At 35.4% G+C, this 25,953-nt stretch overlaps 1 protein-coding gene and 1 non-coding gene across 2 annotated transcripts; one reads left to right on the forward strand and one right to left on the reverse strand.

The window, feature by feature from the left end:
• The first annotated feature begins 11,615 nt into the window (after positions 1-11,615).
• LOC122278139 lies at positions 11,616-12,535 on the forward strand. The gene has a single exon (XM_043088240.1). The coding sequence runs from the start codon at positions 11,732-11,734 to the stop codon at positions 12,386-12,388; it is 657 nt and encodes a 218-aa protein (XP_042944174.1). The 5' UTR covers positions 11,616-11,731; the 3' UTR covers positions 12,389-12,535.
• A 3,734-nt stretch (positions 12,536-16,269) lies between these two features.
• LOC122280252 lies at positions 16,270-16,362 on the reverse strand. The gene has a single exon (XR_006229834.1). It is a non-coding gene; the product is annotated as a small nucleolar RNA Z266 (small nucleolar RNA).
• Between the last annotated feature and the right edge of the window lie 9,591 nt (positions 16,363-25,953).

The following is a 25,953-nucleotide window of genomic DNA, read 5'->3' on the forward strand; positions in this document are numbered from 1 at the left end:
TGGGTAGCCAAGGAATATACATTTGGAAGCTCTTGGTTGAAACTTGTCTCGATTGCTTGTAATTGTGCTTGCAAAACACAAGCATCCAAAGACTTTGAGATGCTTATAATCTGGTAGTTTTTGAAATAAGAGGTAATATGGGGTCTGGTTTTTTAGTATGGAGGAAGGAGTACGATTAATAAGATGTGTGGCAGTTAAGACACAATCTGTCCAGTAAGGCAAAGGTAGTTTTGACTGAAACAAAAGAGCTCTAGCTACATTCAATAGATGTTGGTGTTTTCTTTCAACCCTACCATTTTGCTGAGGTGTTTCAACACATGATAATTGATGTATAATGCTATGCTCTTGATAAAAAATAGGCATATTAAACTCTTGACCATTATCTGTTCTAAGAGTTTGAATGTTTGTGTTGAATTGAGTATGAACATAAGTAATATAGCTATTGAGTAGAAACCGAGTGTCTGTTTTTGCTTTCATAAGAAACAACCAAGTAAACCTTGTGTAATCATCTATGATGGTTAGAAAGTATTTATAACCAGAATATGATGTAGTGGAGAAAGGATCCCAAATATCACAATGAATTAATTGAAAAGTTTTATTGGAATAACTGTTTGATACAGGAAATGATAGCTTCTTTTGTCTAGCTAAGGGGCAAATCTCATAGACATGATTGTGAGCAACTTTTATAGAAGAATCAAATGAACTAATGATTTGCATTCTTGCAGATGGAACGTGTCCTAATCGAAAATGCCATACATCAGAATTGGTGTTACAAGTTTCAGCTAAAGAAGTAGAAGAAATAACAGAATCAGGCATTGTATTATTTGTTTCAGCAGAGAAGTTTTATAGATGGTATAGACCAGATTTCTCTTCAGCAAGCCCAATCATCTTCCATTTGCTGAGATCCTGCAGAGTACATTTGAATTGAAGAAAGAACAATCCAATTGAATTATTTTTAATCAATCTTGAAGCTGAAATAAGATTGATATTGAAAGCAGGAACATAAAGGGCATTATACAGAATTATGTTGGGTGAAAATTTCACATTTCCAGTAAAGATAATAGGAACAGATTGACCATTAGGTAAATGAACTGTGGAAGGTGTACTGGGAATAGTAATGGAATCAAAAAGATGATGGGAGCAAATAATATGATCTGTTGCCCCAGTATCAAGAATCCAAGTGGAATGATTCTTTGATGATGAAACTGTGTTGCAAGAGAAAAAATTACCTGAGGTAGAGGCAACATGAGCTGTTGCAGTAGGATTAATATTTGAGTTTGATAGGCTATTGGCAAGTGTAAGTAAATTTTGAATTTGCTCTTGAGAAAAAATCATGTTGGAAATACTTGGATTCTACTCCAAACAATAAACATTGTTAGCAATGGGCAATCTTGGAACAGCACCTCCAGATGATGTAGGGAAAGATCTTTTGCCTCGTGGACCCTTCCATCCAGGTGGATAACCAATTAGCTGAAAACATTTGTCTGCAAGGTGGCCAGAATAGCCACAATGAGAGCATATCACATTTGTTTTTCTGTTTGGCTTTGTGAATCTAACTCCATTTGTTGATGCTTGTCTTGATGGTTGTGCAGCAATCATAGTATGGGAGTCAAGATTGATGCCAACTGCATTAGTCAATGATCTTTGGCTTTCTTCTTGAAGCAACAAAGAAAAAACCTTGCTCATGGAAGGTAATGGGGATTGAAGCAATAATTGACTTCTCATGGCTGAGTAAGAATCATGTAAGCCAATTAAGAACTTCATTACATAATCAGATTGTTGACGGTCAGTGAGATTCTTTAAAATGTTATATGAACATCTAACCAGATTTCCACACTTACAGGATGGAATAGGACGAAAGCTAATATACTCATCCCATAAAGTCTTGAATTCACTGAAATATTCACTAACAGATTTTGAGCCTTGAGAAATGGAACTAAGAGACTTTTCTAAAGTGAAAACTCTTGGACCATCACTTCTAAGATATCGGGTTTTGAGTTCTTCCTAGATATCAAATGCACTTGTGAAGTAGAGGAGACTGCCACGAAGCTCTTTGGCAATTGAATTCATCAACCAGGATAACACCAGATTATTAGCTCTCAGCCAAGCCACTTGAAGGCTAGGATTATCAAGATTAGGTTGAGCCAAGCTTCCATCAATGAAGGCTATCTTGTTCTTCATAATGAGAGCAATGGAAATAGATCTACTCCATGTAATGTAGTTCTCACCCGTGAAGATTTCAGAGACAAGAAGAGCGCCAGGATTGTCAGATGGATGCAGATAATAGTGACTCGATGAATCATCAAAAGGATTTGTCACAGTAGGAGAAGAATTTGCTATAGAAGCAGAGGAATTTTCCATAGAAGAAAGCAAGAAAAGATCAAGAAGAGCAGCGGAAGAATCTTTATTTTCTCGATGATACCATGTAAAATTTGTAAATGAAAATAGAGGGTTTGATCAAAATAAAACTGAACTCATTCTCATTATCAAAATGCTTAATGGATGTATCTGTACAAAGGACTATTTATAGACTTGTGATGGACTATTATGACTATACAATTCTTGATATCTGGCCAACTTTACTTAGCTACCCTTGTAACTAACTTAAATAACTATCTTTAGATGAAGCCTTTTGTTTGGCTTCTCGAGACTTCAATTCTAATTCCTCTATATAACTCTGTCCATTCCAACACCGTTCTTGAAAAGGTATCTTCGAGAGTTGCTTTCTGTTTAATCCATATGAACTCAACGGTGCAGGGCTTCCAGCAAGATAGGCCACAGTATTTCCATTATAGCTGAATCTAGACCCAAGTGAATCTGACAGTTTCAATCCTCTCATTTGTGACTGGAAAAGTATCTTGGTTGTGCCGAAAACTCCTGCTGTGGAAAAAAAAAATACCAATTTTGGAATTTTTTAAAGTATTTGTTTAAGAACAAAGCTGACACCTAAGTTATGGTTCTCCATCCTTACAGCAGACATGATCTTCAAGCTGTCTGTCGGAAAATCATGAGCTTCCCATCTCCGCCCTTTTTCCATTAAACACACCTTTATGCCAGCCATTGACATGCGACAAGCAGCAACAGAACCACCATATCCAGACCCCACAACAACAGCATCATAACCATCTTCTTCTCCATCACCTAACCTTCTTGCAAACTCTGATTGTTCCTTCATTTTCTTTGAAATCCCAATCAAAGATTCTCGAACCAAAGTTCTTTATGTATGGTCAAGTATATATGAAGTATCATATCACTTCAGAAGAGTGAAAGGAACGAGATAAGAGAATAGTATATAAGAGAATTTCAGTTTTAGATTCTATAAAACTTATAGCCGAAAAGACTGCCATTGTGGAAGTTATGAGATAATATTATTTTGTCTCTATCAAGGAGTGTCCATAACTGCATTTATTTTTTCAATAAACTGGCTATATCATTTTTTTAAAATACGAAATAATTAGATGAGATAAATGCACAAAAGGCATTCACCTAGTTATATGCTCCTCAAGAACTTATCTCCGGCATGCATCTAAACTACACAAAGCAGCAGATATGTTTTTCCCATCTGTATAGAATCAGACAAACTTTTAGAATCTAAAAACCAAACATGTAGTCTTGTAGATTCAATTTTTCTTGTCCCACAAATTTTTTATTTGCTCTAAGACAAAGTACCTCCAGTCTTCTGTAACTGACTTGCGTAAAACTCCACAAAGCAACATATGTATTTTTTCCCAGCCGTATAGAATCACAAAAACTATTATAATATAAAAATAAACATGCCGATTCCATTGTTCTTGTCCCAATCGTATAAATCACATTGGTATATGCTCCACAACTATGGATACTTATAATGTCTCCATTAACCATATACATAGCCGCACTAACTTTCCTTACGTGAAAAACTTTCCATATACGTGGTAAGGCTCTGCTAGGGTTCCTTCGGTTTGGTTTGCTAGGTTTCGTCCGTTTGGCTACATGGCGGCCCCTGATGGCCCGCCGCCCATGGTAGTACCGGCTCGGTCCTTCGCCGACCTAGTTTCTGCAGTGCCTCAACCATTGCCGGAGATGGAGGTCTCTTTCTGTCAGCCAAAAACCATTGATGGAGAGCTGGTGTTTACGTTTTCAATGGAGGAGATTGAAAAGCTTGCCCAATCGTTTCGTTATTCCGTTGTTCTGAAATTCCTTAAGCAAAGGCCCTCATTAGATGCGGTGAGATCTTTCATTCGCAGCCGTTGGGGGTTGTCAAGGATGCCCGTGGTGTCGACGATGCAGCGTCCATGCCATGTTTTTGTGAGAATGGCTAACGAGATGGACTTTAACAAGGCCCTATCCAAAAAATCATGTGAGGTTAATGGCACGTTTTACAGGCCTTTTGCATGGACACTAGACTTTGATGAAAATTATGAACCACCGTGTGCACTTGTTTGGGTGTTTCTCCCTAGACTTCCACCAAGTTTTTACCAGCCTTCAGTGTTAAAGATGCTCACAGCCCTGATCGGCAGGTTCATACGATGTGATAACTCCACTAGGTGTGCAACGCGTACACATGGTGCTCGGGTTTGTCTTGAAGTTAATTCCTCAAAAGCTTCGATTAATTATTTCTGGATAGGTAAGCCATGGGTCCCGAGAAGTAGAAGGCAGGAGATAATATTTGAAACACTTCCGGCATACTGTTCTACATGCAAGTGTCAGGGACATAATGCCCAAACATGCCGCAGGGTAATGGACCAAAAGAAACCGATGAGAGAAGCAAAGAGATGGGTAAAAGTGGATGTGAAGCCAACGGAAGAAAGGGTGGTAGTAGCCGACTCAAAGACTTCGGGTAATCCCAAGACCGACGTGCAACAGAAGTGTTTGGCTCCTCATGTGGCTGATGTAGTCTTAAACATCTTGATATTGATGGGAAGGGAACTCTGGAGGATGAAAATGGAACTGGGCAAGTAGCTAGCCCGGAGGTGCAGAGGGAATTTTTTGGTACGTCTCCTAAGCTCCCACGACATTCACTAAATCAAGTTTGTGCAGGGGATCCAAGTTCTTCTAATGGAATCTTGGGTCAAGAGAATGAGGGTGGTGTGCATTTGATTAGTGAGATGTGTGTGGAGAAGGGTGCAGTTTCGACTTTGGGTCTGACAGATAGGGAAGGGCCGAATAATGATTTTCCTGCTTTTCAAGTCACAGAACTACTAGAGGATGGGTCTAGCTGGAATGATGAGATGATGATACCGGATACCGATGGAGAGCAAGTAGAACGCCTGACTTCTGCAGGAGAAGATGAGGGAGGTAACAAAGAGTTGGTTGACAAAACACAATCAGATCATGAAGTTGAAAAAAATTAGTATGAAAGAGGATATGCAAAAGGATTATTGTACTGACTCAGAAGGCATGACCAAAAAAGTCAGTAAGTTTCCGAAAAGAAATTCCACACGGGCTGTTATTCGTCCTAATAAACTTAATTTATGATTAGTCTAATCCTCTTTTGGAACATACGGGGAGTTCACTCTTCCAAGTTAAGGTTGCAGAAAATTCTTAAACAATTCAAGCCTAATATTATAGCTTTGGCTGAGCCTTTTTTGAGGGAAGATAAAATTTCAGCCCTTTTGGGGAAGTATAATTGTACTAGTTTTGTGTGGAAAAATTTGGTTGTTATGGAATTCTGAGATTTCTATACAGTGGGTGAGGGGGTCGAACCAATTTGTTTCTTTGAAAGTTGAGGAGAATTGGTTCATCTTTATTCTTACTATAGTTTATGCTAAATGTAATCTTGTCGAAAGGAAGCATCTCTGGGATGATCTGGTTGAGATGAGTAATGGAGATCTTCCGTGGATTCTTTGCGGTGACTTTAACATTATCAGAGAGAACTCGGAACGACGGGGGGGACACACTCGGCCTTTCACTACTATGGGAGATTTTAATATTTGCATTCAAAATTGCGGTGTGATGGACATGAGATCAAAAGGCGCGTCGATGACTTGGTGCAATGGTCAAAGAGGCCTGTCTCGTAGTTGGGCAAGGTTAGATCATTGTTTCCTTAATTCTAATTTTCTGAATTGTTTTCCTAACGTTTTCTCTCAGGTTTTGCCCCGCACTACGTCTGATCATGCTCCCTTAGTGATTCAAATGGGTGAAGATCTTTTTAGGTATGGGCCTAGCCCTTTTTGTTTCCAATTTATGTGGACAGACCATGCATATTTCCTTAGCTTCGTGGAGGGGATTTGGAATCAAACTGGTTTTGGTGCTGGTCTTTTTAAGTTATCCTTTAAGCTTAAAAGACTCAAAGTGGCACTTAGGGATTGGAACCAGTGTGTTTTTGGGAGGACGGATGTGATTATCAAAGAGCTTGAGCAGCGTATAGATCGCATTGATAATAGCCTTCAGAATTCTTACTCTATTGAGGATGATAATGATCTCTTGGCTGCTAATTTGGAACTCCTAACTTGGAAGGGTCGGGAAGATATTCGCCTTTCTCATATGGTTAAGAATAGATGGCTTAAAGATGGGGATAATAATTCTAAGTTTTTCCATGCGTATCTTAATGCTAAGAAGCAAAAGTGGGTTACTGATATGTTTCTTGCAGATGGTACTCATTTAAATAACCCTCTTGAGATTTATAAGGCGGCAGTTGAGCATTTCAACCAGTTTTTGAGTGAGAATAGTATTCGTGATTTCCCTAGTTTACGAGATTTATTTTTCCCGGTGAACTACGAATGAGAATGTGATGCTTTGCAATACCCCGTCAATTGATGATATTAAGGATGCCTTGTTCCGTATTCCTATTGATAGTAGCCCGGGGCCAGATGGTTTTGGTTCTAGTTTCTTCAGGTTCTACTGGGATATTGTTAAAGCGGACCTTTTGGATGCGGTTTCTGAGTTTTTTCAACACCAGTTGCTTCCCAGGTATTATTCTACGTCTTTTATTGTTTTGATTCCTAAGATTGATTCTCGTACGAGTTTTGATAAGTTTAGACCTATCAGTTTGTGCTCAGTGGTTTATAAGATCTGTGCTAAGATTTTGGTGAGTCGTCTTACGAATTTGCTTCCTAAGATGATTTCCCAGGAGCAATAGGCCTTTATCCCTGGTCGCAGCATTTTTGAAAATATTAGTCTTACTCAAGAAATGGTCCATTCTATTAATAAAACTACCTATGGGGGAAATGTTTTGGTTAAGCTTGATACGTCCAAAACTTATGATAGAGTGAATTAGAGTTTTCTTATTCACGTTCTGGGTGCTTTTGGTTTTTCTTCTCAGTTTTGTGACCTGATTAACCTTTGTATCTCCTCTCCTTGGTATTCTATTATGTTGAATGGTACCTCTTTAGGTTTCTTTAAAGGTGAGCATGGTCTGAGGCAGGGTGACCCGCTCTCTCCTTACTTATTTGTCATTATGCAATAGGTGTTATCTCAGTTGCTTAAGAAAGCTTTTGATAATGGTAAAATTGGTAGGTTTTCTCAAGCCAGAGGTACTCCCCTTATTTCCCACCTTATGTATGCGGATGATATTGTTATTTTTGCTAATGGTAGGAACAAGTCTATGAGAGGGCTAATGGAGGTTCTTAATCTTTATGAGAATTGGATAGGTCAAGTCCTTAATAAAAATAAAAGTGCAATTTTGTTTTCTAACCAAATCTCTAATACTAGAAAGTCCTCAATTCTCCGTATGACTGGTTTTTCATAAGGTTTTTTTCCCTTTAAATATTTGGGTATTCCTATTGTGGTGGGTTTGAAGGTTTGTGACTTTGGTGATCTGATTGGGAATTTTAATAAGAAAATTGCAGGGTGGAAAATGAAAATGTTATCTACTGGGGGTCGTGTGATTCTATTACGTCATGTTTTATCGAGCATGGCAATTCATCTTAAGGCAGTTCTACATGTTCCTAATGGTGTTTACAGGTGCTGAATAGGATTATGAGTTCCTTTTTTTGGGGTGATGTTGAAGGGAAAGGTAAGAGGAAGTGGGTGGATTGGAAACATATTTGTCATCCTACTGAAGAATGCGGTTTGGGTATCCGGGACTTTGAAGATGTTCAGAGGGCCTTACATATGAAATTTGCTTGGCGTCTTCTTCAGGGTAATTCTTTATGGGCAGATTTCTTTAGAGGCAAGTATGTGCAAGATAATCATTTATCCCTCTTGAACCCTACTAAGGGAACTAGATTCTGGAAAGCTATTGTGCATTGTATCCCGGAGGTTTTAAATAATTCTAAGTGGCTTGTGAATGAGGAAATGTTTCTTTCTGGTATGATAATTGGGTGGATGGTGGTCCTATTGGGGATCAGTTTCCCGTTATTGAGAGACCTTTGCTTAGATTCAAAGAGTGTCGGATTGATAATGGGTGGGATATTCCTCTTTTGGAAAGATTAGTGGGTCAACATAAAGGCTTTGAGTTGTTTCAGTTCTTGGCTGTGAGGAAGGATGGTCAGGATATCCTAATTTGGATGAAGGATAATAATGGAAATTTTAATACAAAAAGTGCTTGGGACTGTATTCGTGTGAAAGCTCCTTTGTTACCTTGGGCCCATTGGATTTGGCATATTCATGTTCCCAACAAAATTTCTGTCATGATGTGGAAGGCTTACCATAATTGTTTGAGTTTGGATGAGAAGATCAAGAAGATTAGAATTCCTGTTGTATCTAAATGTAATTGTTGTGCTAGAGGACATTTGGAGGATTTAAATCACGTTCTTTGCACTGGAGATTTTGCCAGGCGTATTTGGTGGTTGGCAGCGACCCATTTAGGTGTCCATATGGGTGTTTTCCATACTTGGAAGGAGCAAATAAATTTTTGGTTTCGTCGTGCTAGTAAGTCTTCTCAGTTAAGGATTATCTTTGGTATTCTCCCTTCTATTATTTATTGGCAGCTTTGGAATAGGCGTTGTAAAGCTTGGGTTGAGGATAAAGTGGAATCAGTTCAATCAGTTTGGCATGTTGTGAAGTTGTGGATCCGTAGGATTATGCTTTTATTTATGAAAGTTTCTAGGATTTCTAGTCATGATGTTGATATTCTGAAAAGGTTGGATATCCCGGTTTTATATCCTAAGCCTCGGCAACCTCGTGTGATCAGATGGAAGCGGCCACCTCAAGATTGGATGAAGCTTAATTCTGATGGTAGTAGCTTAGGGAATCCAGGGTCGACTGGTGCTGGGGGGGTTATTCGTGACAGTCCTGGTAGGATTTACTCGGCTTATTCGATCTTCTTGGATCATGGGTTTAATAATTTCACTGAGTTGAGAAGTTTGTTGAAAGGGGTTAGGAGGTGCCACTAGTTTAGTTTCCATCGGGTTGAGATTGAGATTGATTCTCAAATGATTGTCCGTTGGTGTACTAAGGGTAAGTGTAATATTTGGTATCTAGAGGATTTTTGGGAGGAATTGAGGGGTCTTTTGGGTTGTATGGAGTATCGCTTGAACCATGTGTTTCATGAAGGTAATGCGGTGGCCGATTTTTTAGCCAAAATGGGAGTTGGGGGTTTAAATATGGATTGGTCTTTTAACGATACTTTACCCGAGCAGCTCTGTGGTCTACTTCGTTTGGACAGAATTGGTCTCCCTTATTTGCGCAATGGGTAGTACCTGGTACGTTTCTCTCTTTTTTTGTTTTCTTGACTCTTTTATGTTGACTGTTCCTTTTGCAGGTGCTTTGGTTTTTGGTTTTGGTTTCTATTTTTTGTTGAGTCTAGGCCTGTTAGATTTTTTTTTTGTTCTTTTGTCTTTTGGGTTGTTTGTTTGGATACTTGGTTTTGGGTTAGTTTTTTAGCACTTATCTTATACTACGGTATTCCTCCATTATAAGTGAGGACTTTTTAATAAAATTAGGACGGGACCACTATGTGGGTGGCTACCGACTCTTCTTAAAATATATATATATAATATAAAAAAACTATTATTTATTAATAGAATCTACATTTTTACAAATAATTAATATAAGACTTTATCTATTTAAAACTTGTATTTAATATTATTCACTTACCTTCAATTGAGAAACCTGGATATTGATATCAGTGGCAGCCAAATAATAGCTTACACATAAGCTCCTGTTAGATTTTGATTGGAAAAATCAATAGATGTATTTACTTTTAAGTCTCCTAAAATCTGGATATCAACTTTATAAACGTTGAGATCATGAATTTCAAATTGCAAAAACATAAAATTTCAAATACTGGATTTACAATTAATAAAAAAGAAAAAAAAAAGGCATGAGGATAGGGCGGAAATATTCTGTAAGAATAAGTTTTAGTATAGATAGTGAGTTGAGATGAAATAAATTGAGATAATTTGTAAAAAATAGTGAAATATTTAAATTGAGATTAGATAAAATAGAAATGATTTGATTTAAAATATTTTATGGAATTTTAAAAAACGAGAAAGAAATATTTGAATAAAAATATTATAAAATTAAAATATTGTTATAATATAATTTTTTAATATTATTTTTATTTTGATATTTGAAAAAATTGATTTTTTTTTTTTGAAAATTTGAAAAGATAAAAAAATAAAAAATAAAAAAAGAAAGATAAATGAGTAGAGGAAACCAATTGAATCAGTGAGGGTGTGCGCGTACCCGGGAGTGCATGGGAATCACCGAAGATCGATCGGTATCCGAAGGCAACTTTAAAGTCCTTAAAGAGATTCCCGTTTTAGGCATCGTCGCCCGGCACAATGATGTCACTTCCCGGCAATGACCTGGACACTGACATCGTCAGACTCCGTGTGATGGCTGGCTGAGATCACAGGGCAAGCGGCTGTTGTTATCCTTGAACTGACGACCGGTGAGTAATGGTGACGGGGAAACCGCCAGTGGGGAAGGTGACGGAGTTGCTCGTGCAAATTGACAGGTAGGGATAGAGCAGATGTTGCTTCGCAGTGTAGACCCTGTCGCCATGGCTTCTGACAAGAGAGAGAGAGAGAGAGAGAGATGACATAGAGTCGGTGTATAGGATTGGATAAGAAGCTGAGCAAAGTGAAAGAAACTCGGAAAGAAAGAAAGAAGGGCGACGGTTTATTTAAGAAGATTCTCAGTTAATGCAGAGTACATTAATGGAAACTCCAAAACCTCAGGACCAATATGGACGGTTTTCAGCTTGTTGGTAAATTGGTAGTCTTGACTGAGCCCACTCCACTCCATTCAAAGCTTACGGGCAGATGTGGGCAGATGGGAGCTCCATCCCAGCCTAACAGGGGCCAGCCGGGGTGGGCAGGACAGGGTGCCGGATCCCGCGACCCACCCCTTGTTTAGCATGGTAGTTGATAACTTGATTGACTTTTTTGTTTTAAACAATAACTTGATTGACTTGATTCAACAACCCTGGACGGTACTAATTTTTTTCTTTTTAAGTCAGAATTACTAAAATAGGTCAGAATGCAAAAGAGTCTTGCGAAAAACCTACACGGTAGCATAGATAAAGCTTCCCACTGCCAGATTAAGGTATGACGCGACTTACCCTCTACCTTTTTATTTGCATGTGGGACCCATTCACGAAAAAACGAGGTCACATTTACATCGGCCACGTCAGAACCCGAGTGCAACCCCTTCGCGGGTCCCACGTTACAGTATTTTCTACCTGAATTCTATTTTTTCCTACTCTCATTCCCGTCCCGGTCCAACCCCTACCTCCCCTGCTGCATTCTGCGACTCTCCGCCACATCAGTTCCCCACTCCCTCTGTCCCTCTCTCTTTTTGTTACTTTTCTGTTTTTGCACTCTCTTTCTGTTACTTGGCGACTCTGTCGGACCCAATCAAAATGGAGTTCACCGGGAACCGTCACCGCCGTTCACCCTCCTCCGACCACTTCCTTGGCGTTTTCTCCCTTCCGGCACCATCATCCACTAAATCTCCCGGAGAACACGAGCTCAACGAAGCAGAAGTCTTCTGGACCGCTGATTTTACCGAACCTAACCACTCCGATACCCACCATGATCACCATCGCCGCTTGAATTTCGGGCAATCGATGGAATCGGAACTCTCCGTGCTACCCCAAGCCGATCGATTGCGCTACCAGACCCTCCGTGAGGGACCACTCCTGTGCCGCAAGCCTTTAATATCATCCACGTCTTCGTCATCAACGAAAGCGATTCCATCAATCCCGAGACCGCCGGAGAGGGAGTACTCGCAGTCGCTGCAGGGCAGGAACTTGCACCACCATCAGTCTGCGCCGATGAAGGTGCCGGTGCTCACGAATGCCATGGCGAAGAGGAGTAACGTACTGCTTCTCGATGTGGACGACGATGATGGAGAAGAAGCCGATATGTTACCACCTCACGAGATCGTTGCCAGGGGCTCCGGGGTGTCGCCTAAGACGACGTTTTCGGTTCTGGAAGGTGTTGGTAGGACTCTGAAGGGAAGGGATCTGCGCCAGGTTAGAAATGCTATCTGGCGCAAAACCGGCTTTCTCGATTGATTTTCCCTCCTCTTTCTCGGTATAAGTTATATAACATAACTGACTATATGGTTTGGCCACTTTTTATTTCTTGTTTTCTCATGAATGTGAAAAATAGAGGGGTTTTGTTCTGAGAGTTTGTTGATTGATGTGAGACTTTTAAGTGGACGAGTCGGTGTTATCTTTAATATACATATTACATATATTATGGTATTTACAGATTGTGGACGAGGAAAGGTAGAAGAAGATGAAACTGAAGTAAAACTATTCTTTGAGTGAGTGTGCTTGGTGCTTACTGTTTTGCCATTCCATCGTTGTCATTAATTTTATAGTCAAATACTCCATAGAAGTGCTGGGACTAATTAGCAGCTTGCTGGATGTGATGAACTTGAAAATTAGAGAAACTAAGGGGAGGTTTGGATGGATTAACAAAAAGCATTTAACAACTTTCATTTAATTATTATAATTTTTTTAATTTCAATAAATAAATAATTCAATTTTTTTAGATATCAAAATAATAATAATAATATTAAAATTTCTTTTTGATTTTTGCTTTGCCTTGCATCTTGGCTGGCTCATAAAAGACTTCAGCATTCGGGCATGCATATTCTCGGCGCATACATCCGGATGTGCTCAAATGAATTGAAGGCATTGTTTTTTTGTCAGAAGCATGAACTATGAAGCTTTGTTGATTCGTCTTTTAACCGTTTGTTTGAAAATTCTGCTCATCATCCTATATCATGAGGGATTTTTTAATTTTTTAATTTTTATTCTTATAAAATATATGATGAATTTAATGAATTTAAAAATAAATAAAATTAAAAAATATAATGTATAATATGCGAAATGATTTTTTCAAATGGCTCACAATTAATCTCTTTTAAGATTTCAATTCATATCTTTATCCTTCCGTGTTTCACAAGCAAGTTCAACCAAGCTTAATGGCTTAAAATTTGATCCATGTGTTACGAACTTTAATCACACTCTTTCTTTTGAACCAACGTAAAGTGAAATACAGACTCGAAACCCACATCCTACAAAAAATCTGCATTTTCCATTCTGGAAATGAAAGAAGCCGATATTGTAGATGTTAAGTTGAATTATCATTACGGCTCAGATTGGATTGAAAATCATTCCTAACCCATTTCATTTCATAATTAAAATTTTCATACATTTTCACATAATAATAATAATAATAATAATAATAATAAAATAATATTTAATTACTAATCATTTGAAAAAGAGATTAATATGAAACACACATTCATGTAATTGTGAGTCATTTAAAAAAGAGATTAAAGTTGAAAGACAAATTTAGATGATATCCTTATCTCACTTTTATCTTAACTCATCTTATCTCATCATCCAATCATAACCTAAAAATAAAGCAAGAGAAAGATGATATTAATTTCTCACCCATTTGTATTTTTATTAAGAAATTTACACCCACTTGTTAAAGAACTTGAGTTTATTAAGGTACACGTCCTTCAGCTCTCGTGTAGTCTTAGAGCATTGGCACCAAGTTTAACATTTAGCTAGAATCTTAACTTTTGACCATAATATCAAGTTTTAGTTAGATGAGCCAACGTTGGATTAACCATCTTAACGTCTAAATAATAATATAATATCATATATTTTAATAATATTTAGTATTTTTTTAATATTTTACAAATACACATCATATATCAATTATTAACTTTATTAAAAAATAAAATTATTATTTTTTAACTATTTTTTCCCTTACCTATTTATTCAATAAATATATTTCGCCAATCATTCATTCAACAATCACATATACAAATATACCAACATTTATTATATCCAATATTTACATTTAGAATTATGGTTGCCAACAAACATCTAGTTTTGTTGGTGTAGATATTTTACATAGTCGCCATCTAGTTTTGTTTAGAAAATTGTAAAAAATGCCCTGCATTTCACCAATGAATACAAGCAAGAAAATAACATGCATAAATTATGTACATTATCCACAGCACAAACATGATGTTTGGTGTTAGGCCCAATATTTACCCAGACCCATATCAATATATCTCCCATAAAATGTAGCTTCCAAGTATTTGAGGTTTGTTTTTTATTTTTTATCCCTGGCATTCCACCGTGCCCCTGCTCTCGAGTCCCCTCCCCCCCAGATTGAGCTAAGTGAGCTCTCTCCAGCATCGTCACCAGTTGCCGTCGACGACGTCTACAATGACGTTGCTGCCAACCCACATCTGCAATGACAGGTATTTTATTGAGCATTCGCATCTCTTTTCCCTTTCATCTCTCTCTCTGATTTTCTTTCTTTCCTAGTCTTTTTCTTTTCCAGATTTTTGTTTTTTCTTTTTTTTTTTTTAATGAAAAATAATGTGAGTTTTGGAGGGAGGGTGAATTTACTTCGGATATATGGTTGCAGGTAGATATAACAACACGACGGAGAAGATAAAGAGAAGGAGGCTTATGGGTTGAAGAAGAGACATGCTTTCAGGAGAAGAAGGAAACTAAAAAAAAATGGATGATTTCAGGATGAAAGAAGAGAAAAAATAAAGAAAGTGGAGTATGGAAATTGATAAAATAATAAAATATAGATTTAATCTCTGCACTGTTGTAACTCACCAAGTATGGTGAGGGGCATAAATTTACTATAGACGGAAGTCTCAAAACTTTTCGTGTATAGCTAGACTGAGAAAAATAACCACAACATTCTAAATTTTGAACTTGCATCATCAAGGCTAATTGCCAATGCTCTTAGATGTTACATGAAAGTTACTGTTCTGACTTTTTTGGCTAAATGACAACGGTGGAATTTGTCCTGCTTGATTATTACATTATTTAATTTATCCCTTCATAAATGGATGGAGTAAGGGTAAATTTGGAAGATGAAAAATTTTAATTTTAGATAAAAATATAAAATATTATTTTTAAAATTTATTATTTTAAAATTTAAAAAAATCATATCAAACTTTCAAAACATTAAAATTATTTATTATATTTTATATTAAAATTTTAAAAAACTATAATGATAAAATAAAAAATTGTGTCTCATCCCACTAGCTGCCAAACCTGCCTGAGCCAATCCATCCCAAGGCCAAAGTATATAAGCCGTCGGCATACTTTCAAAACAGTAGCCAACTTGAAAAATTGAACAAAAAAGGGTCAAAAGCAATAATAACTTAGCAAAATGCAATCAAGAAAAATAATTAGGCCAAAAGAGTAAAAAATAAATTAACATTCACGGGTACGTGCAGGAAAAATTCTACACAAATCACATTTTTTTTTCTTTTTTTTTTCTTTCAAATTTTTTTAATTTTTCTTAAATTAATTGAATTCTTTGAATCATTATCTGTATATACTTCACAATTGGTAAGATAAAAAATAAATTATGATGTTTGATCAATGAAACGATGAGTAGCAATCTCTAAAAATAGGGTCATATCGTGCAAATTGTCAAGGTTTTAAGGAGCTTTTCCACGACGCACAAGATTTTGGACTCTCTAACCTCGCAATCCAAGTCAACCCATTACCAAAAAGTTTATCCACCGAGATCGCAGCACAATCATTACCAGTATCAAGATCCTATGTACATCATCTACGTTTAAGGTTCTTTGCAATCAAAAGTAATCGATGGAAGATTTCTATCTTTCTCGAAAATAATTTTCGATTGGTTCATTCAAATGAACCAATTCACAGAATACAGCATACTTCAAACGCCCACGACGATATGACGGAATCGCAAAACCCCAGAATAAAAAACTGTATTATGAATCAAAATACAGAATCAACACATTCAAATTCCAAAGCTGGACCGGCTAATTCGAAATGCAGACAGAGAAACGCTTCAAAAAATGCAGACCGAGAAACAAACATATCGAAACACAAAAAGGAGCCAAGTTTTAAGATGCGACTGGCAATAAGTCAGACAATTACATATGCCTCAATAAGTGAGTTCATAAAGGAATTCTCCTTTAACACATCTAATTGAATCATCATTCGTGCCAACGCATTGCTTCTCTCTTTCTCTTAATTAAAAGGAAGTTGATGTTGATTACTCAAAAATAAATCTTAATCGGGAGGAAGAAACATTAAAATAGCTGACAATCTTTAGTAGAGCTGATAATATTGAACTAATGGTAGTAACTGTTCCCCGCCTTAGAGTGGGACACTCAAAACATACCAATGGATCTGAAATCTTCCAATTAATCTCCAAAGAAAAATATGGAAGTGACAGATCCAATGGCAAAGGGAAATGCCTCACGGATAATATCGCTCAGGCGGCTCAGCTGGGAAAAGTGGACTCAAAAGGAAAACCCTAGAGAGAACCGTACGTGATGATTTCGCGCAGCTATGACTCGACACGCTTCCATGACTGTTTCACTGAGGAAGGCCATCTTAAGGGCCGCGCTACATATGGTTAAACCAAATACAAAACTAAAAAATGAAAAAATTTAAATTAAATTACCAGTGTGAGAAACCCTAGAGACTGCTGGGTCGGCAGCTGCCAGACGGTGAAGGCAACACAGGGGAATAGGGCAAATATATAGCTGTAGTATTTTACCTGCATGACATAAATGCCCTTGCACTTTTTCATGAATAACGTTTATGGATTTTCTGAGTTGGGATTTCTTAGGTGGGCTGGGCCAGGTGAGTTATGGTTGAGAACGGGCCTAATTCTAGTTGTAAATGCCGCAAAATAAAGCCTCGTGCTAAAATAATATAAGCTGAACTAAAAATAGGCCCAAAAAAAATGCTAAGCAGACTGATAATCGTAAGCGTTTGAACTTCAATCATCATTTTCTGATATAAAATGTATCCCATTAACATAAAATAAAATGATGACGATTGAAAGATTCATAAATAAAATTTATTTTACAATAATTTTGTGAAACATTTCAAAAATATGAAATATTTTAAAAATAAAAATCAGGAACTATGCACGTGTTCGGACACTAATAGTGAAATGATAAAATAGTTTGAAAGAAGATATTTTATTAAATTTTGATAAACGAGATATAAAATATTGAATAAAATTATTATAAATTAAAAATATTGTATAAATATTATTTTTATTTAAAATTTATAAAATTTGTCTTGATTCTTATATTTGAATAATCATGATTCGATGAAAATTTTAAAAATTTAAATTTAATAAGTATTTTAAGTTTGAGTAATGTTTAAAAATAAAATTATTATAAATATTGAAAATGATAAAAAAATTCTTATAATATCTAAACATATGCTAAGTGCAGTTGGGATAGTAAGTTGAGATAAAAAATGTTGAGTGGAAAGTTTAATAAAAATATTATTAGAATATTATTTTTTAATATTATTATTATTTTAAAAATTAAAAAATTTAAATTATTTATTATATTTTATATAAAAATTTTAAAAAAATTATAATAATAAAATAAAATAAAATGATACATATTCATAATCAAAACGGACGAAGTTTAACTTTTAGTACGCGTAAGATATGGTTAAAATTTTATCCTCATGTAACCAATAATGTTTTCACTTCACATTTATAATTTTTTATTTTTATATATTTTTTATTTAGACCATAAAAACCTTATTCTTCACATTAAAAGGGACCGGTGGAGGGATGGGATAAGACACAGAAGAATTTATTTATTTTTTTAGTGATAAGACATTAGCAGCTATGAGTCTTGCTTTGGGGGTGAATAGTCAAATATTGTGGTCCTGTAGATTAAAATTTTCAATGGCAGCTTGTTGCCCAGATGACTAACACAAGAGGGATGGTGAATTGAGTTGTATTAAAAAAAATAACAATTATAAATCAAATATATAATATAAAATATAAACAAAATATGAAATAACAATAAATATAAAGAGTAAGGGTAAGAGAGAAGCAAACTCAGTATGTTAACGAGGTTCGGCCCCACTGCCTATGTCCTCGCTTCAAGCTACCCCTTGAGGATTCTCAAATTCACTATTCAACCTCCTTCAGGTGGAGATAGAAACCTATTACACCTTTGAACAACACCGCTACAAAGGATCCGTGTAGAACACCCTCTACACTTGCAATCACCTTAGACGTGGTGATTCAACTATTCCCCGTGTAGAATACTTTCTACACACACAAGGGTTATACACACCCTTTTTCTGATACAAAAGCTGATAGTGGGTAGGTTATCAGAAAACACTCCTCAACGAGTGAAATAAGAACAATACAGCGCAAACTATATCTCTTAAAATGAACAAGGATTAAGGCTCAATGTTTAGAGAAGAGAGAATGAAAGTTTTGAATGAATGTTGTATGCTCTTGGAGTTGTAAATGTGAAGCTCTCAAATGATCTATTTATAGGCATATGAGACTTCATATTCAAATTTAAAAAGATTCACATGTCAAAGACAACATCATTCATTTTTTCAAAAAATTCAAATAAAAGGTTATTTTTTTTCAATTGTCAAAGACAACATCATTCACTTTTTCAAAGAATTCAAATAAAAGGTTCTTCTTTTTCAATTGTCAAAGACAACATCATTCACTTTTTCAAAAAAATCAAACCTAATCTTTTACTTTTGGCATATGACAAAATTAGCACACTTTCATTTTCAAAAAATTCAAACCTAATCTTTTACTTTTTGTATAAGTCTAAAAAAAGCATCAATCACTTTTGAAAAAATTCAAATAAAACATGCACATGTGAAAGATGATAATCAATCATCTTTCATATTTTCAAAGTTCAACCCTTTAATCAAGGCATGCACATGCAAAAGATGACAATCAATCATCTTTAATATTTTCAAAGTTCAACCCTTTAATCAAGGCATGCACATGCAAAAGATGACAATCAATCATCTTTCAAAATTTTCAAATTTAATTTTCAAAAATATTCATGCACATGTGGAAAATGTATTTTAATGCTTTATGATAAAATATTAATTTTGAGCATTAATCCTAATTTCGAATTTTGAAGAGATTTACAACATTACTCTATAATTTTAATGTGAACTTGTTCCCTTCTTGCTCATGCTTGTTTCCTTGATGTGCTTGACTCCATTGTGTAGACAACTTGAGCTTGAGACTTCTTTATTCTTTGAATTCATTTGTTATCATCAAAATCCATGTGTAAATATATAATTACACAAAACTTAAAATCTTGGGTTCAACAATCTCCCCATTTTTTATGATGACAAATACTTGATAGAACCTGAAACCTGAATTAATACTTAAGCTCCCCCTGAGAATGTGCGTTAGTTTTTCAAGCAAAAGTATAAATATAATTCCAAATATATATAATAAGTTTAGCAATTCAAACGATGTTAATGTTCTAGTCTAACACTTCTCCCCCTTTTGGCATCATTAAAAAGGATCCGCAACAAGTAAATGGACTGAAGAAAATGATGCGTTTAATAGTCACTGTAGATAGTTGAAAAATGGAGCCGTCCGTGATCCGACAAGTGCTGCAAAGCCTTGAGGCCTAACTCTATGAATTTAATACGGCTGAAGATTTAAACAATCGCCTGATGTTGTTGACAAACGGGATTGAAGGCTCCGAGTTTCAATAAAAAAATGATCATTTTCATCTATCGGATGCCAAAAAAATAATCACTTCTTGACCTGAGTTCTGTTTTTTCACAACGATAGAATGGCTGAGCAATTCTCTTCCACTAATGTTCCAGACTTGAATCAGGAACCCTTGACCCATCAATCATCAATCTTCTCTCCTGAGGCCATCAATACCATGATAGGAGCAGTGAACCGTTTTTCTAGTAAGGCTGATTCTGAGATTATTGCAGAATCAAGAATGCTCAGTAATCAATATACTGCCTCTGTTACGATCATGTCTCGAAAGTTAATGGCGAGGGTGAGTGAGATTGATCATCTTAATATGCAAATATCTGAGTTACGACAGAAGCTTGCTAATAAGGATAGTGAGAATAAAAGGCTAAAGCAAGAAAATCAAGAGTTGAAAAAATTTGCAGATTGGTATGCTCATGATCTGCAACCACGAATAGAGGAGCTGGAACGAGAAAGGGTTCAGATACAAGGTCAACATCGGCAGATAACAGCAGAGGTTCATCGTTTACTAGAAAAATAGGGACAATCTACTGTTAATCTCGCTGGCTTAGTAAGAAAACTTTTGACAATGTGTGTCCAGCATATCTTGTATTTCTTTTGACTAAATAAGATTTGAAGAGAAAATAGTTTGTCTTATTCTTTATGCTATCTCTATAAAATCAGTCCTGAAGTTCATCCAATCCGCATCAAGTTTTCATCTCATCTCTATAACTCATCTGCATTCCTTCAGCATTCTCGTTTTGAGCCTTCTATTCTTTTCTCAATGGCTCATTCTTCTAACATTTCTCTAGATCCATCCATGAGGCATTCTGCATCTCAACCTCCTGTTCTTTCTGCAGCTACCATTGGTGCCATGTTGCAGCAAGAAAATAATAATCTGACTAATAAGTCAGATTCTGATGCTATTTATGACTTGGTGAGTCTTGAGACTCGCTACTCTTCCTCTATTGTGGCTTTTTCTCAGCGGCTACAAGCCAAAAATCACGAAGTTGAAAAGCTCAAAGAACAAATTGTTGTACTTCAACAAATTGTTCAAGAGTCTCACACAAGGGAAGGAATCATTCGGCAGAAGAATAAACAGTTGAAATCTTTATTAGATTCTTCATTCCGCTTGCCGGTTCCCATGAATAAGAATGACATGATATTGTATGAAGAGAATGAGCGTCTCAAACATGAGGCTAAGAATCTCAAATTTATGTAAAAGTATTAAAAAAAATCTATCTCTATTTTTATTGATTCTGGTCTATCTTTTAAGAGATATTCATAGCATGCATCATACCTATTTCTCTTCTGATCATACATAATCTATCTTCTGGTAAAAGTTTTGTGAAAATATCTACTAACTGATCGTGTGTGTTTGTGAACTCTAACATTATATCACCTTTTTGCACATGATCTCGAAGAAAATGATACCTTATTTCAATATGCTTAGTTCTAGAATGTTGTATTGGGTTCTTTGAAAGATTTATAGCACTTGTATTATCACATTTGATTGGAATGTGATTATACATGAGTTTAAAATCTTCAAGTTGTTGCTTCATGTAGAGAACTTGAGCACAACAACTACCCGCAGCAACATATTCTGCCCCAGCAGTAGATAGTGCAACAGAATTTTGTTTTTTACTAAACCAGGAAACTAATGCATGATCTAAGAAATGGCATGCTCCACTAGTGTTTTTCGATCTATTTTACAGCCAGCATAATCTGCATCTGTGTAGCTGATTAGATCGAAAGATGTGTGCTTAGGGTACCATAACCCTAAGTTAATTGTACCACTAAGATATCTAAGAATGCGCTTAACTGTAATTAAATGTGATTCTTTTGGAGATGATTGAAAACGTGCACATAAGTACACACTAAACATAATATCTGGTCTACTGGCTGTTAAATATAATAAGCTACCAATCATACCTCGATATATCTTCGAGTCAACTGGCTTACCGGATTCATCTTTATCAAGTTTAGTTGATGGGCTCATTGGTGTTCCAATTTCCTTAGCATTTTCCATCCCAAACTTCTTCAGTAATTCCTTAATATATTTTGATTGATTGATGAATGTCCCACTTTTTGCTTGCTTAATTTGCAATCCGAGAAAGAATGTAAGTTCACCCATCATGCTCATCTCAAATTCTTCCTGCATAGTCTTAGCAAAAACTTGACACATATTTTCATTAGTAGTACCGAATATTATATCATCAACATAAATCTGAATCAAAAGAATATCATCATTTTCATATTTAATGAAAAGAGTTGTGTCGATTTTTCCTCTTGAAAAACCTTTTTCAATCAAGAAACCAGTGAGTCTCTCGTACCAAGCTCTAGGAGCTTGTTTAAGTCCATATAGTGCTTTTGTGAGTTTGAAAACATGATTTGGGGAAATATGATTTTCAAAACCTGGAGGTTGCTCAACATATACCTCTTCATTTATAAAACCATTTAAGAAAGCACTTTTAACATCCATTTGAAAAAGTTTGAAATCTTTATAACAAGCATATGCAAGTAGCATTCGAATAGCTTCTAATCTTGCGACAGGTGCATATGTCTCATCATAATCGATTCCTTCTTCTTGATTAAAACCTTGGGCTACAAGTCGAGCCTTATTTCTAGTAATGACTCCAGACTCATCTTTCTTGTTTCTAAAAACCCATTTTGTTCCAATAATAGTATAATTTTTGGGTCTAGGAACAAGTGTCCAAACATCATTTCTTTCAAATTGATTCAACTCTTCTTGCATAGCTAGAATTCAAGATTCATCAAGAAGTGCGTCATCAATATTTTTGGGTTCAATTTGAGATAGAAAAGCAGTATGATTACAAATATTTCTAAGAGATGATCGAGTACTTACACCTTGTGAAGGTTCTCCCAAAATTTGTTCCACTGGATGATCTTTTACAAATTTCCACTGTTTGGTTGCATCTTGTATTAAATTTTGATGATATTTCCTGATGGCTCCATGTTGAACTTCCTCTATTGCTTTCTCTTTGTTGAGATTGAGACTTTCTGTGTTATTTATACCTTCTGTTTCTTCATCAATAGATTTCTTGGAGAGTGGAGAATTAGATTCATCAAATACTACATGCATAGATTCTTGTACAGTCAAAATCTTTTTGTTGAATACTCTATAAGCTTTACTATTAGTAGAATACCCAAGAAAAATACCTTCATCAGATTTTGCATCAAACTTGCCTAAATTATCTCTGTAATTCAAAATAAAACATTTGCATCCAAATACATGAAAGTAACCAATGTTGGGCTTTTTCTCATTCCAAAGCTCATAGGGGGTTTTATCTAATTTAGACCTTAACATAACTCTATTTATAACATAACATGCAGTACTTACCGCTTCGGCCCAAAAATAACTAGGCAAGTTGTTCTCATTGAGCATTGTTCTTACCATCTCTTGAAGAGATCTATTTTTCCTCTTTACTACCCCATTTTGTTGAGGAGTTCGAGGAGCAGAAAAATTATGAATAAAACCGTTTTCATCACAAAATGTTTCAATATTTTTATTAACAAACTCTTTTCCCTTATCACTTCGGATACTTGAAATAGTATAGCCCTTTTCATTTTGAATTCTCTTGCATAACTTGGTAAAGGCATTATGTGCCTCATCTTTATGAGCAAGAAAGATGACCCAAGTATATCTAGAGAAATCATCAACAATAACAAATGCATAATATTTTCTTCCTAGACTTGCAACTCTATTTGGTCCAAAAAGATCCATGTGTATCAGTTGCAATGGTCTAGTAGTGGAAATATGTTTCTTAGTTTTAAAAGAAGTTTTTGTTTGTTTACCAAATTGACATGCATCACAAATTTTGTCTTTAAGAAAATATGTTTTTGGTAAACCTCTCACAAGATCTTTTTTTGAAAGTTTGGAAATAAGTTCCATGTTGGCATGACCTAATCTTCTATGCCATAACCAACTAGTTTCATTTTGAGCTGACAAGCAAATAGCATCTTGTGAGGTAATTTCTTCAAAATCAATTGTATAAACATTATTGTTTCTAAAAGCAATAAAACAAATATTACAATCATGATCATTCAAAATAATGCATTTATTCATTTTAAAAGTAACTGTAAATCCTTTATCACATAATTGACTTATGCTTAAAAGATTATGTTTTAAACCTTCAACAAGTAGAACATCTTCAATTATGAGAGAAGATTCATTTCCAATTTTACCTATTCCCACGATCTTCCCTTTCGAGTTGTCTCCAAATGTCACGTGTCCTTCTTCTTTAGATCTAAGATCAAAGAACTTAGTCTTGTCTCCCGTCATGTGTCTTGAACATCCACTATCTAAAAATCACTTATTTTTGCTTGTGGATGACTTCATGCATACCTATAAAAACAATTAAAATGATTTTTCTTGGTACCCAAGTTCTTTGGGTCCTTTATTTATTAGTATTAGAAGAAACAAGATTTTTAGGTACCCATATGGCCCTAATAGTCATTGTATGATTTCTTCTAATAGGACAAGTATGATAATTATGACCATTTCTATTACAAAAATTACAAATAGCATGTGACATATATGAAAAACTTGAATGATTATAATAATATCCTTTTTTGACAAAATTATTTTTATGAAAAGAATTTTGAATATTAGTCTTTGAGGTAGAATGATTATCAAAGAAATTTTTATAAGGTTTGTATTTTTGTTTTGGCATATATCCCAAACCTGCCTTGTCAAAAACACATCTTTGACTACCAAGAAGTTTTTCAAAATTTCTTTTTCCATTCGTAAAGTTTTCAACAATATTTTCTAAATCGGTTTTCTTCTTATTCAATTCAAGATTTTCATCTTTCAAAATGATACTTTCTTTTCTTAAAATTTCAATTTCGTTTGTTAAAGAAGAATTTTTCTTTTTCAAAGCAGTATACTTGATACCCAATTTTTCAAATTCCTCATAAATCTCTTCTAAAACATTTTGCAATTCTTCATATGAAGGATTTTCAATATTATCAAGATTTGTTACCTCAATGTCATCTTTAGCCATAAGACAAAGATTTGCTGATTCTTCATTACTTGCTTCACTATCTGAGCTACTTGAATCATCATCCCATATAGTTTTCATTGCTTTCTTGCCCTTGTTTCGATCTTTCTTTAGCAGAGGACAATCTGGTTTGATATGACCAGGTTTATTGCATTTATAACAAATTAAAGTGTCGTTTTTACCTGAATCTTTCTTGGAAAACTTTTTGAAAGATTTCCTCGGAGGAGTTCTATTTTTCTTCAAGAACCTCTGAATTCTTCTTGTTATCATCGCAACTTCTTCATTTTTATCGTCATTTTCCTCATCTTCATCACTTTCACTTTCATGAGGAACAGCTTTAAGTGCTAAGCTCTTCTTTGGCTTTCCTTCTTCTTCTCCTCTTTTCAATGTGTACTCATGGGTGATAAGTGACCCGATGAGTTCATTGACTTCGAGCTTCTTGAGGTCTCTAGCTTCAAGAATCGCTGTAACTTTTGATTCCCAACATTTTGGTAAAGAGTTGAGAATTTTTCTTACTATCTCCACCTTGGAATAAACTTTGCCAAGAGCTGTCAAGCTGTTTATGATGTTAGTAAAATGAGTGTGCATACTAGAAATAGATTCATCATCATTCATCTTAAACATTTCATATTCATGAGTAAGAATATAAATTTTTGATTCCTTAACTTGCGAAGTTCCTTCATAAGTTACTTCCAAGTTATCCCAAATTTCCTTTGCCGTAGCGCAATTCATTATTCTATTAAACTCATTTCCATTAAGAGCATTATATAATAAATTCATAGCAGTTAAATTTAAAGTATAAAGTCTATCGTCTTCACGATCAAACTCTTCTTCTTCCTTTTTGACCTTTACTCCACCAACCACTTTTGTTGGAATATAAGGTCCATTTACAATACATTTCCATATTTCTCTACCGTGAGCTTGAAGAAATATTTCCATTCTAACTTTCCAGAATGAGTAATTATCTCCACAAAAGAGTGGAGGCCGACTACTAGATTGACCTTCACCAAATGAAGCTGCAATGTTAGCCATAAGATCTTAACTCA

This window comes from Carya illinoinensis, chromosome 10 (assembly GCF_018687715.1).
Source record: "Carya illinoinensis cultivar Pawnee chromosome 10, C.illinoinensisPawnee_v1, whole genome shotgun sequence".
In the NCBI taxonomy this organism is placed as follows: Eukaryota; Viridiplantae; Streptophyta; class Magnoliopsida; order Fagales; family Juglandaceae; genus Carya; species Carya illinoinensis.